Source organism: Nannobrachium achirus, assembly GCF_963921795.1.
Source record: "Nannobrachium achirus genome assembly, chromosome: 1".
Taxonomy (NCBI): domain Eukaryota; kingdom Metazoa; phylum Chordata; class Actinopteri; order Myctophiformes; family Myctophidae; genus Nannobrachium; species Nannobrachium achirus.
The window spans coordinates 36,965,845-36,983,903 of record NC_137810.1 but is presented as its reverse complement, the minus strand read 5'-3'; the positions used below and the strand labels follow the sequence as shown (position 1 = coordinate 36,983,903).

General features: G+C 44.6%; 1 protein-coding gene across 1 annotated transcript in view; it reads right to left on the bottom strand.

Moving 5' to 3' along the window:
• Window positions 1-904: 904 nt before the first annotated feature.
• adgrl2a (adhesion G protein-coupled receptor L2a) overlaps window positions 905-18,059 on the bottom strand; it is a gene marked incomplete at both ends in the record, with an annotated part of 126,368 nt that continues 109,213 nt past the window's right edge. Inside the window, 8 exons of the mRNA XM_080728596.1 lie at window positions 905-1,633; window positions 1,718-1,977; window positions 4,901-4,918; window positions 5,693-5,821; window positions 8,051-8,147; window positions 9,479-9,607; window positions 11,093-11,261; window positions 14,169-14,260. Of these exons, the coding sequence (XP_080584722.1) occupies window positions 905-1,633; window positions 1,718-1,977; window positions 4,901-4,918; window positions 5,693-5,821; window positions 8,051-8,147; window positions 9,479-9,607; window positions 11,093-11,261; window positions 14,169-14,260 (1,623 nt within the window). The remainder of the gene's footprint in view (window positions 1,634-1,717; window positions 1,978-4,900; window positions 4,919-5,692; window positions 5,822-8,050; window positions 8,148-9,478; window positions 9,608-11,092; window positions 11,262-14,168; window positions 14,261-18,059) is intronic.

The following is an 18,059-nucleotide window of genomic DNA, read 5'->3' as shown; positions in this document are numbered from 1 at the left end:
CTTTCTACCATGAATTATAAGTGTCTGAACCATGAACACGCTTATAGTTTTATGTGCAACCTTTACACAATAGTCTCTCAAACATTACATTTTAAAAGGTTTCTTCATATTTACGGTTTTCCCATGACTTTTTTATTTGTATTTTGTTTTTTTAATCTTACACTAGCAATACAACAAAATATATATTTTCGCCATTTTTCCTTGACAACAGTTCAAATGTACAATTGAGAAAATATAAGGCCAGGGGCTTGATTGCTAGTGGTTATACAATCCAAACTTCACGGTGATAGAGGGGAGCCAGGACCTTATATTCCTAATAACAGTCTGAACAGGAACATTCCCAAACAAAGAGAACTCCACATCCCGCTCAGAGTGTGTCATTTTGTATATAATACAAAACAGGCTTCAACCAGGATGTTAGAGAGAGGGGGGAGGGGGGGGGGTGTATGTACAACCTTTTGAACCAGTAAAACTGCTGATCTGATGTAACCAATAATATTTTTTCTAGTTTTTATTTTTTTATTTCGTTTTTTATGTTTAGTTTTTCTCTTTTTTATAGCTTAACTTTTTCTTCAATAATTCGACAGCAGCAGCACATTTAAATACATAGTTGGCTTGTCTCTTAAAAATGAAATTCCACTCTGCATTTTATATACAGTTCTTCTTTAAAACTTTGCACTGCCGTCGCCGTGCACCTCAGTCTATTGGTCTGCCGGGCAGGTAGGTAGGAAGATAGAAAGTCATGTTTGGGGGTGGGTCGGGGAGAAGGAAATTCAGAGAAAGACAAACACTTCCCTGGCATCTGTCAGAGCGCGTCTTGCGAGACACAGGTCAGGCCTGCAACAGAAGAGAAGGACAAAGGGGGAGGAGGGTGGACAGGAGAGGGAGACGAATTTAAATACATTTAAAGGCTCGTCACTAACTGCATCTGTCCTTCCCGCACATCCCCTTCGGGGATACTGCCTTCCTTGGTGATGGGGATGATGTAGCCGTCGCTGTTCCCCCGGCTGATCTGGTAGTAGGCCTGCAGCTGGTGTCCGGCCCCGAGGTTAGGCATGCTCTTGTAGTAAATGTCCTCGCCCTCGCTCCTCTTGGAGGGGGACAGGTCGTCCGTGGGCGCGTCCGGGCTGCTCTCGGGGCACAGAGAGTCCCTCAGGTTAGGCATGCTAGTGTACAAAGAGTCTCTGTTGGGGGAAGGCGTCCTCACCTTGGGGCTGTCGTCGGGGCGCTCGCGGCTCGGCGTGCCGGCGTCCGGCAAGGTCAGCTGGCCGACGTAGTGCTCCACGCCGCCGCCGCCGCCCTCGGTGGTCCTCACCTTCTTGTGGGGCGCGTAGAGCAGCGAGTGAGTCCGCTGGGGGATGAGCGGCGCCTCCAGCTCCCGCTGGTGCTGCAGCGATAGGCCCGCCGGCATGGTGCACGCGTCGGCCACGATGGCGTCGTCTTCGCTGCTGCTGCCGCCGCCGCCGCCTCCACCTCCGCCCCTGATCCCGCCTCCTACACCCACCACGCCCACCATCGTCACCTGGGGCGGAGCCCGCTCCGCGTGGTTGAGGTGCAGGTGGTGGTGGTGGTGGTACGTGTGGTGGAGGGGCGGGTGGTGCAGGGTGGAGGGCGGCGGCTGCTGCTGCTGCTGCTGGTGGTGGTGGTGGTGGTGATGGTGGAGGGGTGGGTGGTGCAGGGTGGAGGGCTGCTGCTGCTGCTTTGGAGGAGGCTGCGGTTGGTGCTGTTGGTGCGGTTGGTGCGGTTGGTGCTGCTGGTGGCTCTTGCTGCAGCCACGCAGGTTGTTGTGCACCAGCTCAGAGATGATCATTTTCTCGAAGGCGGTGTCGTCCAGGCTGAGGCCGCAGTCCATCACCTGCACGCTGTTGCCAAAGTCCCCGTTACGCAGCGAGTAGCTATTGTTAAAGTTACCATTTAGCGGTAGTGTATCCATTGCACTTGGTAGTGTATCCCTCACCGCATTGTTCAGTGAGTGTCCTGGCAAAAAGAAAAGGAAAACGTGAGGGAGGGGGGTTTACATTAGTTGTCAACCAAAGTGCCCACTAACAAAGCCAAATAAAATGTGTAAAAATAATGATGATGATAATAATAATAAGAATAATGATAATAAGAATATTCATGAAAAAGAGAGGTTTAATGCTGTTTAGGATGCAGTTTCACACAAGAACTGAAGTCAAAGGAAGCCATGCTGCAGCTGTTGTTAGGCACAATCGCTTAGGTAGAGCAAACAGTATTATGCATGCATTACATAGCGTGAGAAATCATTTTACTTTCTCATCTCGGGGGCAGAATTTTGCACTTTTTCCATTTTCCCAAAATGTCTTTCCAAAACACAAGGACGTTCTACATTTAAACTCTGTCGTGACCACAGTGACAAAGCAATGAAAGTGATCCCAAACAACATTAAGAAACTGACTGGAACGGTCATGACCATCACGACAACACACACAGCAAAGGCATAATGTCCACAGGTATGTAGCCACAAACGGGCAAAAGATACAACACCGACAGGTTTTTTTTTTTTTTTTGTTTCTAGCAACTAAGTGTTTTTGATGTGATGAGGCAAAGAAAAGAGACGGCGATGGAGGGAGTGGGGGGTAAAGATGACGTAGACAGAAAGGGAAAAGGAGTCATGTTTCAACACGCAACAGCCATCTTTTTGTTCTGACTACAAGGACGGGGAGAGGAGGGGTGGGGGGGAGGGGGGCTCACAAGCTGCACTCCCACATCACCACACACACAGCAGGTGCAAAGACTCACTTTGGACAACTCACATCATGTTTGTCTGCTCAGAATAACCGGTCTAAGAGTAGCTGATGTACAAAAGAAAGTAAAATGATTTATTGTAACATGATGAAAAAGAATCACTCAAAAGGAAAACAACCAGAACAATAAGAACGTAAAAGGTAAAAGAAATAAAAATCTGCAACTTAGTAAGAGCAAGGGTTCAGCAAATTAAACCAACAAGCATTAAAAACAAAATTGTTCATTTTTGTTTTTTGTGTTTTGTTTTGCGGAATTAAATGCCAACCGAGTCCTTCTTTTTCCTTTTTCGTGGTTTTCTTTTTTGCTAGGAGTAGGAGGAGGGGGAGGGGGAGGGGTGTTTGCTGGAAGTGGCGTTAATTGAGCTGGGGGATCGTTGCTGCTGTTTTTATTGCGCGGGTACACTTTTCTTTCCATTAGTTGGCAGCTTGTGTACCCGAGGCTGGCAAAGGTCAGCGCTCGCCCGCAGCCCGGCGCTTGGCATCCGTCACAGTGACAGTTCCCAGTGAGACCCCCGGTCACTGGCAGAACAGCTCAAAAGAACAACACAGCCGATGCAGAGGTCACACACACAGTCATGTTAGGAATTTCTCTAAGCATGCTGGGTCGCAACAAAATCAGCGGCAAAAGAATAAATATCAGTTTGTGCCGCGGCCGAGGGGCGAGGGTTTAGAAACAAAGGATTGCTGGGTGGAAGGGCGGGGGAGGGTGGGTGGAGCATACATTAACCAGCATGCTTGTGGGCACCGCCGCAACATTAAAGGGAAAATTAAAAGGGAAAGAAGTAGAGGGAAGGGATGAGTGTGTGTTACGGTGACACATGCTCTCGTCCTGGTGAAGTGAAATAACTTAAGTTTCACGGACACACTAGGGCATTCACGAATAGTGATTTTTAGTATTCGAATTATTCTACCTCAAAGTATTCGAATAGTCAAATATTCGACAGGACTGGCAAAACTGTCAAATATTAAGTAAGCAAGAGGCGGGCATTGTGAAAATAGCCGATCTACATGCTCACAATGCCTAGCGTTGCGAGGCGTTGTGAGCATGTAGATCTGCTATTTTCACAATATTTATCTGCGGAACCGAGTCACATTAAATGTAATACCTACAATTCCAAGTGCTTGTCAGGGTGGGAGTCCCCAGTTCAAATGTTCAAATGTTTATTTTGGGGGTCACGGCCTAAAAAGGTTTGAGAAGCCCTGGTATAGAGCATTAACAAATTCATACACCAGGGGCATTGACAACTCATTCTTATGACTTCCTATCTAGCCAAGCTTTATAAACTATATATTTTTTAAAGAGAAAACAATAAAAAAATAAAAAGGTGAATATTCGACTTCGGTGAACAACGTCGAATAGTGACTTTGATATTCGAATATTCGAATATTTGGTGAATGCCCTAGGACACACACACACGTCGAGCACAGGAGGACAACAGAGCAGACGTCACAGAGCTTACAGGAGATGAGAAGTGAAGGACGACCACATGAACGTGAGAGGAGGGACAAGCGAGGCGGTGGTCGTGGAGGGAGGGAGGGGGCGACACAGCTGTTACCGTGGCGTCCATGTGATTTGTTTATGCATGCTAGGAGGCGATTTGGGTGACCAGGCAGGTGTCTTCTAAAGAGGGTGTGGACAGATGAGAGGGGAATGCGGCTGGATGCTGAGACTGTGTGGTGGTGGGAATATAACAAAAACTAACCAACTAACTAACACCTCCCCCTTAGACATCCCTTCCAAATGGATACAATTGAAGATTTAAAAATTATTGTTTTTTTAGCGTTAAAAGGAGAAGAGAAGTCTTGGAGATATTTTGGTATCTAAATCAAGATGTCAGATGCACACGAGTCACATGCCTAAAATTAATCTAAAATAGAATTATAATTTTTGATAGTTTTTCTTTATTTTTTTCAGATTCATAATATAATTTGGAGTGATACTTTTGTGAACCGCTTGCCCACTGAGTGTGTGTGTTAATGGCCTAGGATAAAAAATGAAAATAAAATAAAACCAAGTGATTGTGCCAGGGTACAATTACTATTCTATTTTCTCTTTTTTCAGGGGGTTTGTTTTTAATAAGCATGCTGGAAAAAAAATTACATTTGATAGGCAAAGTTAAGTTTTACTCCCATACTTGTCTCTCTGAAGGTCACTATAGAGGGAAGCAGAAGGGAAAGCAGAGAACATGACAAAAGAGAAGATGCCATTTCAATTTCCATAATAGAAAAGCATAATTATTCAAATCTTCACTTGAGAGGTAAAAATCACACATTCTGTAAGGCTTTATTCAATCGATGCAAATTCTTGTCATCTATTATCTCACCAATACCTAACTAGAAAAGGTTGCATTAAGCACATGTGTAGTAATTTATGGATGTTCTTGCATCCTAACAAGTGATTTTAGGGGGTGAATTTTCTCTAAAGACATAAATATATATATGACAACAAAATAGACCTCATTAAGACTGTGATAAAATCCAGGGGCATAAATCTTAATAAGCATGCATTTTAGAGCTTGGGGCATAAAGTGTGGTTTACATGATGTCCAGGCAGAATATATGTATGTATCTCATTCCCAGCTTAATCATTGTGTCCTCCTCAGTGCCTCAGCTTGGATAAGAGGAATTTAAGAACAGAGGACAGATTGTGATGAATCACAAAGGCACGCATGCATGCACGCACGCACGCACACACAGCATCTATTAGCTACAGTATTTGGGAGACAATGAGTCTGAGGGAAAGGAGATACACCAGAACATTCTGCTCTCGTCAAGGCCAATGGCAAAACAATCATTTCAGAAGACAAGACGCAAAGAAAGAAAGAAAGAAAGAAAGAAAGAAAGAAAGAAAAGAAAGAAAGTAAATAATGAAATAAATAAATCCACACACAGTTTGGTATTTAGGAGAGTGTGTTAAGTAAGCACACCTGGTGAGTTAAACACTGGAGCCGTGGGGGCGTTACACACGACTGTCTCAGCCAGTAACGTGTTATAAGGGTTGTTAGTGCCTTGTGGTCGAAGGAGAGGGTTTGTTAGTAGATAGTTTCCCGTCATTCCTAGAGCAGGCGAGACAGAAGCAGAAGAGGAACAAGAGGAAGAGGAAGGGAGAAGGAGAAAAAGAAGATCAGTCTTCTGCATCTGGTGCGGAGGTGTTTTGGTGGAGAGAAAAAAAATGTATATGGAGGGCGGGGGTGGGAAAAAAAAAAAAAAACATTCACAGAGAGAGAGAGAGTGAAAGAGAGAGAGAGACAGAGAGAGAGAGAGGGGGAGAGAAAGACCGAGACAGAGAGAAAGACCGAGACAGAGAGAAAGACCGAGACAGAGAGAGAGAGAGAGCAGGACTTTCATTCAAAGTATTGAGTTTGCCTTTTGAAGGATGCGGTGTCAACTAAAGCTACCACCCCCAAAAATATCCCGAACGAACGCTCAGCAGCTGCCGTGGAGCCCCAGAATAAGGTTACAGAGGCAACCAGGGAAATGCAGGCAGTCAGCTACTTCTGTACCAGGCAAAACACTTTGTGCCTTGACTCAGCTCCCTCACGTTCCCCTAATCCGTGACAAATTGTGTTTCATCTCCAACGCAAATTTGAAGTTTGATTTTTTTTTTTACAACTCCTCTCGTGCTCTCGGTCGTTTTCCACAGAAGAGAGACGGAGTGAGCGAAAATGTTAACCGACCCCATTGTCCTCATTATTATTAGCTGTCGTTGCTAGTTTTATCTTTTCATCCGTTTTTTATTATTTTTGGGAAACTGATTACATATAGGCCAGATATACATCCCCCTCCCAAAAGAAACCTCACAGTCTTTTCAAGTCTCCCCACTGGGGGCACAGACAGGTGGTGGTTTTGGTTTACCATCTTGAAACCGGTAAAAAAGCCACACCCCTGCAGGGAGAGCAGCAGGACTCCTCATAAGTTCAGATATAAAAATATCAATATTTATCAAGAGAGACAGCGTCATTTATCTAGACGCAGCGTTGGCCAGGTTTTGTCTTCCTCGCAGCATTATTCATAGCTAAGTGTTGTTTGTTGGAGGTTCTTCCACTGCCATTCATCACCTGCGCTAATCGCCATCTGTCATGTCAGGAGACAGTCTCCCAGGAAGTGTTTTAATGACAAGGAACCACTTCCTGGTGATAGAGTCCTCCTTTAGTGCACTCCTCTCTCCAGGGCAACTGGGGCTCCTGCACCCGCAGAGTGATCAATACCCAACCTTTACATTTACATCCCCAGCAGCGGGGTCAAGAGTAATCCATCTGCAATGTTTTTATCGATGTATTGGTCTGGATGAGAGGTATAACCTCAAACTCCAGGGGTGTTAAGGTTTCACCTAGCGGGGAGGCAAACACGGCCGGCCAGGAGGACAGAGAGAGAGAGAGAGAGAGAGAGAGAGAGAGCCAGCGGAAAAAGAAGAGAAAGTTTTAGGAGAAAGAAAAGAAAGATGGAGTGGAGAGAAAGGCGATGATGAGGGAGGGTGAAGTCAGACTATCTCAGCGTAACCCCTCTGGCCCTATGCATGCTTGTAAAGCCATTTTCAGAGAGGAGATGCGGCAGCAGTGAGCTGAAGACTTTAAGTACTCTGCTACTCTGGGTCACACAGAGTTGAACATCATCTTCTCATCATCATATTTGTGCTGGAGTTAAATTATAAATGATAGGGTTTCTCTTCTTCTCTTTTCTTCTTCTCTTTTTTTTTTTTACATTCTTGCCTCTTGACTGAACAAACCCCGCCCCCACCCCTTCCGCCCCTTCATCCCTTGGCGAAATCATGGAGGGCACCTTACATGCAGGGCAATAACACTTCCTTTTTTTGCGTGTCAAACTTGGACCTAGGATTTTTCTCTAAAATAAATAAATACAGTGTTGTCCGCAGTTCCCCCAAGCTGGGGGTATAGGAACATTGGACGGCAGGCACCTAAGGACAAACAAAGCCCCCGCCTCGCCCTCAAATTCATACGTCTGATGGTTGACCGGCCCGAATGACAGCACAGAAAGTATTTCAGGACAGGGATTTTTGTAATCCTGTGCTGGCGGAATGGGAAGCATGGGGCCAGGGCTTAAGATGTTTTTTTTTCTTTTTCTTTTTTTTCTTCTTTTTAGCACACTGCTCTGTCTTTTCAAGCTTAGAGCATTCATTACAATTCCCAGGGTAGGATCCTCTATGGCTGTGCGAAATCATTGGAACTTGGAAGGAGCCGGTATATTTTTAGCCACATGATGAAATGAGTTGTGTTAGTGTACGTGTGTGCACATGTCTTGTGAAGAGAGATGAGGTGTGAACTGACCTTGGTTAAGGGTGGAGGTGCTGTTGATGTCACCTGAGATAAAGGAGGACTCAGATTGCTTTCTTACGGTGTCATTCCACATTCTCCTGATACGACTCTGTCAGGTCAACAAGGGACACGCGTTAGCACTGCAACACGCACCGCTTTCTCTTTCAGATCAGCTTTCATTAACTTTTCTATAAATATAGAATGTACCGTGGGCGCCACCTCGCTCCACACTTGCCCACTATTACACAAAGTGCTCCGCTATAATGCTAGTGGTACTATGGTTGGCCGTATACCCTGCCACATCTAATATTTCTTTAGTTGACTCTTCAGTGACTTTTTTTAGACAGAAGAAAGTCAATCGTGGCCTTAGGGGGATGCAAAGGGAGTGTACCGTAGGGTTGCACGCTCACTTTGATGGGTATCTCTATGGATAGTCAGTGATCATGTTGGAGGTATCCCTATCCTCATTGGAATCAAATAATTTTTCAGGGTTCCTCACTTTTAAATAAATGTGCTTGCAAAGGCTCTTAATATAGTGCAGTAATATTTCCCATGCACATGACGTTAGTGAGAAACAAAAAGATAAAAGCAAGTGCTAAGGGGGAGGAGAGCAAGAAAAAAGGCATTCATGCGGTACAGCAGATGCTGCTTGCAAAATGTGGGAACCATACCTGTGTCTCCTGAGCTACCTTCCTGTCTGAACACGCTACATAACGCCTACTGTATGTACAGATGTACCATTTCAACTCTTCGGTATTTACTGCTATTTTCCTGACTTTTTGCAAGTGCATTTCTTCCAATGGTTTCCTTCCCTGTTTTGCCTTTATAATTTTTATGGAGAATGGAGCGTATTATTGCAGAAACTCGCAAATGTCAAGAAACGTCTCCATTCCCATTGAAAAGCAGAATGCACCCTCATAGGTAGATTCAAACTTCTGTAAGTCAGAGAAGGTCATAAAAATAGCAAAAATAGCTGATCTACAAGCTCAATGTTCTGCGAAATCCCCCGTGAAGTTTTGAAATGGCACATCTGTACTTCTGTGTCATAACATTTACAAATGTAAGCTCCTCAGAGTTTGGCATCCTTAATTATCCTTTAGCGCACTCAACATTTGTTGACTACCGGTCTTTACTTCCAAGAGAAATCAATGTTAATTTATTTGGTTTCCTCTTGCAGTGGAAGAGACAAAATGCACTTCTCTGATAGCGTTGATGCAGTAGTATTGGATGCATTTGTACTTTATTGTATTCAGTCAATACCTTAATAAAACACTGATTCTTAAATGCATTCAAATAAAAATGCAACATTTGGAGAAGTAATGTCTTCTTTTTTTTTTACACTGAATAAGACCTTACTTGCCAAAATGTCTTGCTTAAAGTTATAACAATACTAGTGCTCATGGACCTGTGAGTTGGGACAAAAGGAGCTTGCTGGTCTACCTGTGTACCAGAAGAGTAGCGTGCGCTGGTCCTCGTGGTGGAGGTCTTTGCAGAACTGTGCGAGCTCTCAGTCGGCAATCCGCCACAGCAATACGTGTGACGGAAACACTTGCTGTACTCTTTGCGGACCTGTGTGGGCAAAACGGTAAGGCTGTTGACATGCAATGGTTTTTTTTTGCCCCCTCATGAGTTCACAGAGATCTTCAGGTGAGCCTAAGTTTAGTAGATTTGCTGATATAGGTGTGTGAAGATGCTGCTTCGCTCAAGTGAGTTCTGCAGGCAACAGCCCCACAGTGGATCTCACTCTCTTTTATTTATAAAGCAATTTTCATTCACAGGAAATCCCTTTAGTTAAAACATGTACTAAATCATAGAAGGTTAAACGCTGGGTTTAAAGCACAAAAGGCTAACAGTAGTTAGACATCAAATTACTTTTTTTAAAATATATATTTTTGGGCTTTTTGTGCCTTATTGACAGGACAGTAGGTTGACAGGACATGGGGAGAGAGATGGGGAGTGGTGGGGAGTGATGACACACTGTCAGGCTACACTGAGCCTAGGACCGCTATGCCAGCAGTCCAGGCCTTTACACATCAATTTTAACAGAAAAGTTTTTAGGCCTGTTTTGAAAGAGTTCAGGGTCTATGGTGCTCTGAAATCAATAGGAGGGCTGTTCCACAGGCGCGGTGCAGCTGAGCAGAAGGCCCGGTCCCCCATGGTTCAAATCCTGCGGCTGTTTCCCTTGAACCACTTTCAACCTTTTTTTTGGGGTTGTTTTGCTGTTATTTTATATATACCACTGCATTGTCTGAAGGAAGCCGAACAAAAATAAGTTTTACTCTTATGTACCTGTACAAAAGACGTAATAATAAAGTACAACCTTGAACCTTGAGCATCCCTAGCCTGTTAGATAGGCTATTTTCCCAAAGTTTTGTCACTGTCGTGTGACAAAGTGAATAACCCGGTTAACCCATTAAAACTGGGAAAGCATTCGTGTCAAATTTTAGCGTTGGCTATTAAAAACAATAGCAGAAATACAAGTCTTGAAAGTGTTTGAAACATTTTGAATCATTTAGATGTTTTTTTGTATTATTATCTTTCTCCTAAGAGTGACTTTGTCCGTATGTATGTATGTTACGATCTATGCATGTATGTCTGTCCGTAGCATGAGCTGCAATACAGCTGGTGACCAAGTGACGCTGCTGAGTCACACACACACACACACACACACACACACACACACACACACACACACACACACACACACACACACACACACACACACACACACACACACACACACACACACACACACACACACACACACACACACACACACACACACACACAAAACCCTGAAATGAACTGCTACACACATACGGCCAAGCACACAAACACACACACCTCTGCTCACTTCAAACACAAATCTAAATCTTTTCTTCTGGCACAAAACAGTTTCATATGGGCGTCCACGGCAAAATACATATAATTTCCTTGCTTTTACTACTGGTCTAGAAGGCATTTGTAGAATACTCTTAATGGGTTCAGACAGCCTTCGTGAGGGAATAAGCGGAAGTGGGAATAAAGTGGAAGTGGGAATGAGTGTGGACTTGCCTTTTTCTGGAGGAGGCAGTGGAAGATGAAGATAAACATTCCCTGGAAGGTGTTGAATATGGTGAAGAGGTACGCCATGACGACCGACGACTCGTTGATGAAGAACAAACCAAACGACCACGTCAGACCCAGCAGGCAGAGCAGAGCGAAGGCACCCAGGACCCAGGATCTGGGGGAGGGTGGGGGGAGGGAGGGCAAACACAAACACAAGGAGAGGACAGAACCTAGCATGAGAGTGATTCAATGTTCTGACAGAAAGAAAGCAACAAAAAACAAAAACAGACTGTTCTGTGTTGTCGGGTAAATTGACCGAAGAGTAAAACAGGAGTAAACCAAGGGAAAGAAAAACACTGAGACATCAACTAACAGCCAGAGGCCCTCCCACACTCTTCCCCACCATCCCCTCATTCCAACCCGTCTACAAGTCCTGGAGTCAAAACAAACAAGACAAGACAAACTTGCTGAAATTGCTTGCTGAATTTCTCAATTAATTTGGGATTTTCATTGATTCGTTTTTTATTTGATCTATCTTTTTTTTATGCGTAACGTTACAATATTTTGTATGACACAATCCTGTGCGCAACGGATGATTTTGGGGGACAGCACGTTCAAAAGAGGCCCCCCGAGCACATTGAGCTGTGTGTGATTGTCCATTAGGGTCAAGTCATTTCAACAAGTCTAAACAGCGTAGCACGATTGTTTATAGTGAGAGTGTGTTGACATCTGGGGGAGCTGGGGAGAGTGTGGAAAGAGTTAGAGGGGGAGGATCCATTCCCCCGCAAACTGGTGTGTGAAGGTCCTGGGGATCCTTCAGACACCGGCAGAGGTCAAGGGATCAGAACTTCAAACACACAACACCAACACTGGACTGCGAGATGAAGCTTATGGAGACAGTGGGTGTGAGAGCGACCAGCACAGACTGAATGAGCAAACCTCCAGACCTGAGTAATGAATGAACTGTAAAAAAACAGGGCCAGAAAGGGAGAGAAAGGCAAGAAAAGAACAAAAAGATAGTAGGCGGAAAACAAAATGACGAGGAAAGAATCAGCTAAAGGCTGAAGAGGAGGCTGCTGGGCAACATGTCCTTACTTGATAAACGGTTTATTATCTTCATAGCTAGAGAGCGAGCATGATAAGCGGGAAGAGAGAAACACAATTAGATCAGAGCGCAACACAGCGTGGGTTAGTCGGCATTTAAGTGAGATATCTTCAAGTTTGATCCAGGGGAAAATTACGGGAGGCAATGAAATTACGGGGCTAACAAGGACCGAGAGTCGTGTGTTTGGCTGTTGATGATTCAATTACAGCATAATGTGTAAAGCATTCAGTCAGAGCAGACGCTTGTCTGCGGTCAAATTTGCATTTATGCTCTGCGTGGGTGGTGCAATGTGGGTAATATTATCTGAGATGTATGGCAGAAGCTTACCCAGGCAAATCGGTATTATAGTAGCCGTCACAAACACGATAATTACTGGTGTGGATGACAGAACAGAGAGAGAGAGACAAGAAGGAAACGATAGGAGAGGAGAAAGGAGACGATGTGGGTTAGCTTTCTCTCTTACATGCAACATGCAATGACACTGGTGCTACAGAACAGTATGCCAAGTTCCCAACCAGGACTGTGAGTGGACATCTCTGGTACAAACAACATAAAGCCAAGACAACAAACACTACTATACTGGAAAAGTACACACTGAGTATTCACTGTTTCACTATGTCTTATCTGCTATCATTAGAGCACTCGTTGGTGGGGAAAAGGCCATCTTGAATAAGTCAAAAACTCTCAACAATTCTTTTCTGATTGCAGTTTCACTAGTGTGCTGCTAAACACACATGGCTAAAACACATTCATTAGGTTAAATGAAAAACAAACGCTAGCAAAAAATACCCAAACCACTCAGTCCTCCTACACAAATTGGGAGTATAAAGGCGCAATATAATGGCGTAAATGGATACCACAGAGCCACGCTTTTGGAACTTTGAACAGCACACCCCCTCATCCCAGCCCAGGCCCTGAAACACCCTCCTTGATTTGTGGCAATAAATATTGTTTTCCCTGAATGCAAACAATCCGCACAGCGGGAAAAAACACTTGCTCCCCCCCTTCCCAAAGCAAAACACTTAACAAATGTTGAGGCTACTGACAAAACCTAAGCTCGTTAGCAGATTGGGGCGGGGTGGAGCGGAGTAGGGTGGTGTCGATGGAAAGCGGCAGTGGTCTGGCTGCCAGTGGCGTTGGTGAGGAACTTCTTTTTCCTAGACTAAAAGGGTGCTGGGAACTATAAAAGAGGCTTGACTGGTTCCAAGGGGAGAGCACACATGGTAGCACTTCCCCTATACCCCACCCTGCAGGCCTAACAACGCATAGTTAAGGCGCAGACTTAAGAGTGGTGTGTGTCATGCCAATGCAATTCTGTGGCCAGCGGCTTGGAGCAACACAACAAAGGACTTGAAAGACCACTCACAAAGTCAATGTTGTCATCATTACAGCTCGGTCATGCCATAATTCTCATTCTAAAAACCGCCGGCCCCTGTATAAAATCCGAGATCTCTGGAGTCAATTGGAATTCCTCTGGTTAAATGTTCTGTCTGGACAATTTAAATTTCAACCAGAGGTTGGAAAGCAAGATACTGTAATGTTGCTGACAAGGGCTCGTCGGGTAGTGAAAGTAAAATTAACCGGAGAAGGCCAGAAGTGGAGGGGATGGAGGGAATAAAGGATTTCCTGTCATCGAATGTTATCAGGTCAAAGAAATAAAATACAAATATTAGCTCAGAAATGAAGGGAGCCAATGGCTTGTCATTGTTTGTAGGGGCGGTGACAGAAGGCAAATAATAACATTGGTTCATCAGTAAGCTATTTTAGGAATGCACCTTTTTTCCCCCCCTAATGGGCTCTGGTAGCGAGGAAGTCCAACAAGGAATGTTTCACTCTGTGCGAGGCAGAACTTTTGTTTTTGCGAGTGAGCGAAAGCAAGGAGTTTGCAACGTGTTGTGTGGCATTCTTCTTTTGTGTTTGCTTAGACAAACAATTTATTTTCAATAAGTATGAGAATGTGGAGGTGGGGTTACTTACTTGATATTCTCCAGTCGGCTGGAGTCAGGTTTCAGTGTCGTAGAGTGCTTCACCATTTTGTACATTGTGATGACCAGGAAGATGAGATTGAGCTGTCAAAACACAAATAATGGCACAGTTTATACATGAAGATAAATGACCCTTAGGAAAATGAGAGACAAGAGAAAGAGAGAGAGAGGTGGGGGGTGGAGGAGAGTGAGAGAAAAAAAAGATAAAACTGTTAATTTGTCTTTAACTATTAAAAGACGAGTGCCTTCGAATTTCCACTCGTGCACAGACTAATCCAATAAACATCTATCGTTTCTGCCGGACTCAGACGGCCCGACTGGCGCCAAATTTAGTGTCATTCTATATCAATAAGAGCATGGAGATGCATTAGAATCCATCAGAAACCCAGCCACACACAACAGTCTGGACATGTCAGGGGGCAATGAAAAGTAGGGGGGGAAACTGGAGACCCTCTTGTTGTACAAAACAACTGCATATCGTTTTATGCACATAGTGAAATATTATAACATACAAGAAGATGTAAAAGGCTCGAGAGAACAACGGTATATTGTCTTGGATTCTTGGGAAGAAAGAAAGAAAGAAAGAAAGAAAGAAAGAAAGAAGTCAGAGAGAGGGGGTGCGAGAGATAGAGAAAGCTAAAGAGGGTAAGAAATCAAGAAAGAATGGAAGGAAAAAAGATTTATTCACACGGCTTGTATTTTCTTGATTTAAGATTGTATTCAATCCTAAGGGAGTGAGTGGAACACATCAGGTTGAGATAAAGCTGTTTATACTACAAGGTTTTATTTGCTTGCACCTTAAAAATCAATAGCTTGATTTTGAGACTGTTGGGCTGTCTCTGCCAACCAGGAGCCACAACAAAAAATAATTTACTTCAAAAACATTTATTCTGGGACAAACAAGTCTCTGACAAGTAAGTGACTGCGTGCGCTGCAGTGTACACACTCAAAACCACACTTGGAACTATTCTGCTAACCAGCCATGCAACCATAGCATCTGGGAAATGGGAATACCTACTGTAAATATCTTCTAGAGGAACAAATAGAAGCATATTCAATGTAAAAAGAGTGTGTCCTCAACTGTGTACATTAACCTTTTTCAACCGGCCGTTACTACTTTTGGGCAGGTCATTATAGGTGAAAATGTAATACCTAATTTATTAATTATTTTAAACATAAAAAAAAGAGAAAATCTAAAATATAATTTACAGTATCTAACTAGATCTACTATTTTTGCAGTGCGACACTATTGTACGACAAAGTAAAAAATGATCTTAAATGGTTAAAGACTTCTACTCTAGTGTAGTTAAGAAACTGCAATTACAAAAAAGGAAAACATGAATAAAAAAGAAGAAGAAAGTATGCAAACAAGCAAAAAACTAGGGAGAAATCTGTGCAGGGCAGCTATTCATTTCAAATGCTTGTTCAAGTCAGCCCCCTTAGATAAGGCACGTCGACTGTATTATTTTATCCTAGGGAAAACACTGGAAAAAACATTGACCAAAAGAAATAAAATGTAAAAACATTAGCGCAGTACGAGGGGGCATGAGATAAATGAACGCCCTCCGTGAGCTTGTGAACCCAGAGAGACCACGGCCCGCTCACTCACGGTCACCAACACTAAATTCCCCGCATTCTGCCGGGCTTCGCCATGAAAGGGATGTCAGAGATCAATACATCACTCTCCCCGCTGACGCAATCAACCGGCGGAGCCGCTCACAATAACACAAATGACGATGATGAAGAAGAAGAAAGGAGATGAAAAAGGAGGGGAAAAACATGGGTGCGGGTTTCCTTTTATATATCAAACGCACCACACTGATGCGGCGCTCTGTTTTCACAGCCATCAGCCATTATTTCCATCAGCCCCTCTCTCCCTGTACGGAGTCAGACGGCGGGGGGAGGGAAGGAGGGGAGGTGGGTGATGTGCGGGGGGGACCATGTTGAGAGGGCAGGACGGGGTGAGGACTTTTGAAAAAAATCCCTTTAACGCAGCCTGCAGTGGTGACATGGATCCAATGAGACAGAGGAGGGGGACACAGCGCTTTAAAGCCAGCTAGCAGCCGTGGCACATGTTCCCGCCCCCACCCCGACACGCTTTCTCGGCCCCTCCCTGGGGAACCCTGGCTACCTTTTGCTTGCGAGAGCAGAGCAGAGCATGCCATGCCTCTCTCTCTCTCTCTCTCTCTCTCTCTCTCTCTCTCTCTCTCTCTCTCTCTCTCTCTCTCTCCATCTCCCTCTCTCTCTCTCTCTCTCTCCCTCTCTCTCTCACTCTCTCGTTCTCGCTCTCTTTCTGAATCATCACCGCAAGCCATGCAGAAGCACCTTGCCACAGTGGGACCGAGGAGAAAGCTTTTTCCGAAGTGGAGTGTGTATACGTGTGCGTCTGCGTGTTTTGTGTGTGTGTGTGTGTGTGTGTGTGTGTGTGTACACACACACACACACACACACACATACACGCGCGCTGAACTCCGGGTGAACCTGCAGGGTGGATGAAATATTGAAGGTGCAGATGGAGCTGTCCGGATGACAAGAACTCCTCGCGACGTGTCATGATCCAGGAGGCCTCGCGCTGAAGCCATCTCAGGCATACTAATGGCTTCCCCCCCCCACCACCCCCACCACCACCACTCATTAGTTCCATGTTCCACCTTCATGGAGCTAATACCCCTCTGTGCCCGGAGACATGACGAGGGAGGGGGGAGCGCTGAAAGCCACAGCCTGCGGCCTGCTGCTGCTTCTCCTCTAGCATTTATCCACTTAAACCCTATATGCTTCCTCGACCGGAGTCCCCCATGGCTCCATCCGAGGCTGCCTCCAGTTTTCTTTGCTCTACAAAGTTGTGAGCTTGTAGATCGACTATTTTCTTACCCCCAGAGTAGGGATGCTAGGTCGTTAAGGCCAGTTTCAAACAAAAAAAAAGAAAATAGATTGAGAGATGAGAGTAAAAAAAGAGAGGGAAGAAGAGGACTAGTAGTCACATACGATGGAGAAAAAAAACTACAACCAACAAACAGCAACATATTTTTTATCGCGCCGCTCTTCTTCCGAGCCCAGGGGGTTCCCCAAATTATTTTGGGGGGTCCCCAGATGATTAACTTAATGTGAAATATTGTTTTCTCACAGTAAACAGTCAACAGTAAACAAACCAACATAAAGTGTAAGTGTAATGTATTGAGGGTAACTGCACATTTCTAAAGTGGCAATTTAAGGACTTTTTAATACTTCTAAAATGACAAATTAAACATTGGCCAAATTGTCAAATATTAGAGGCAGAAATTTTGAAAATAGCTCACAATGCTCACAGCGCGAGGCGTTGTGAGCATGTAGATCTGCTATTTTCACAATAGAACCGTGTTATACAAAATGTAATGCCTCAACTCTTAGTGCTCGTCAGGGTGGGGCAGTCCCCAGTTAAAATATGATTATTTTGGGGGGTCGCGAGCTGAAAAGTTTGAGAACCCTTGCCTTAGACTAGGAGGTAAGGAGCGTGTCGTGTCACGCAGTGCAAGATCAAAAGCATTGTTTTGCTGATTTCTTTTTTCTCTACCTCTGCTCTCCTCTCCCTCCGCGTCATCGACAAGGACAAAGCCAATTTGTTGAGAAACTCGGGTCACAGGATTTGTGAAAGAACCTTTGCTCCCGGAGCGTTCCCCTGAGATGCCCCTTTGCCACGTGCACTTTGTCTTTTCGCGTTCAATTGTCGCAAAAGAGTAAAAACAGCATGGCGCGTTCATGGCATGGCATGGTGCTGCAATGCCCCAGGTCGGCCGCCGCCGCAAATCCTCATTTCTGTCGCATGTTAGCTCTGCTACAATACATCAGCTTCTTGTGGGGTCACGCTTCTATCCTCTCAGGTCACTGCCACGGGGATCCCAGTCGT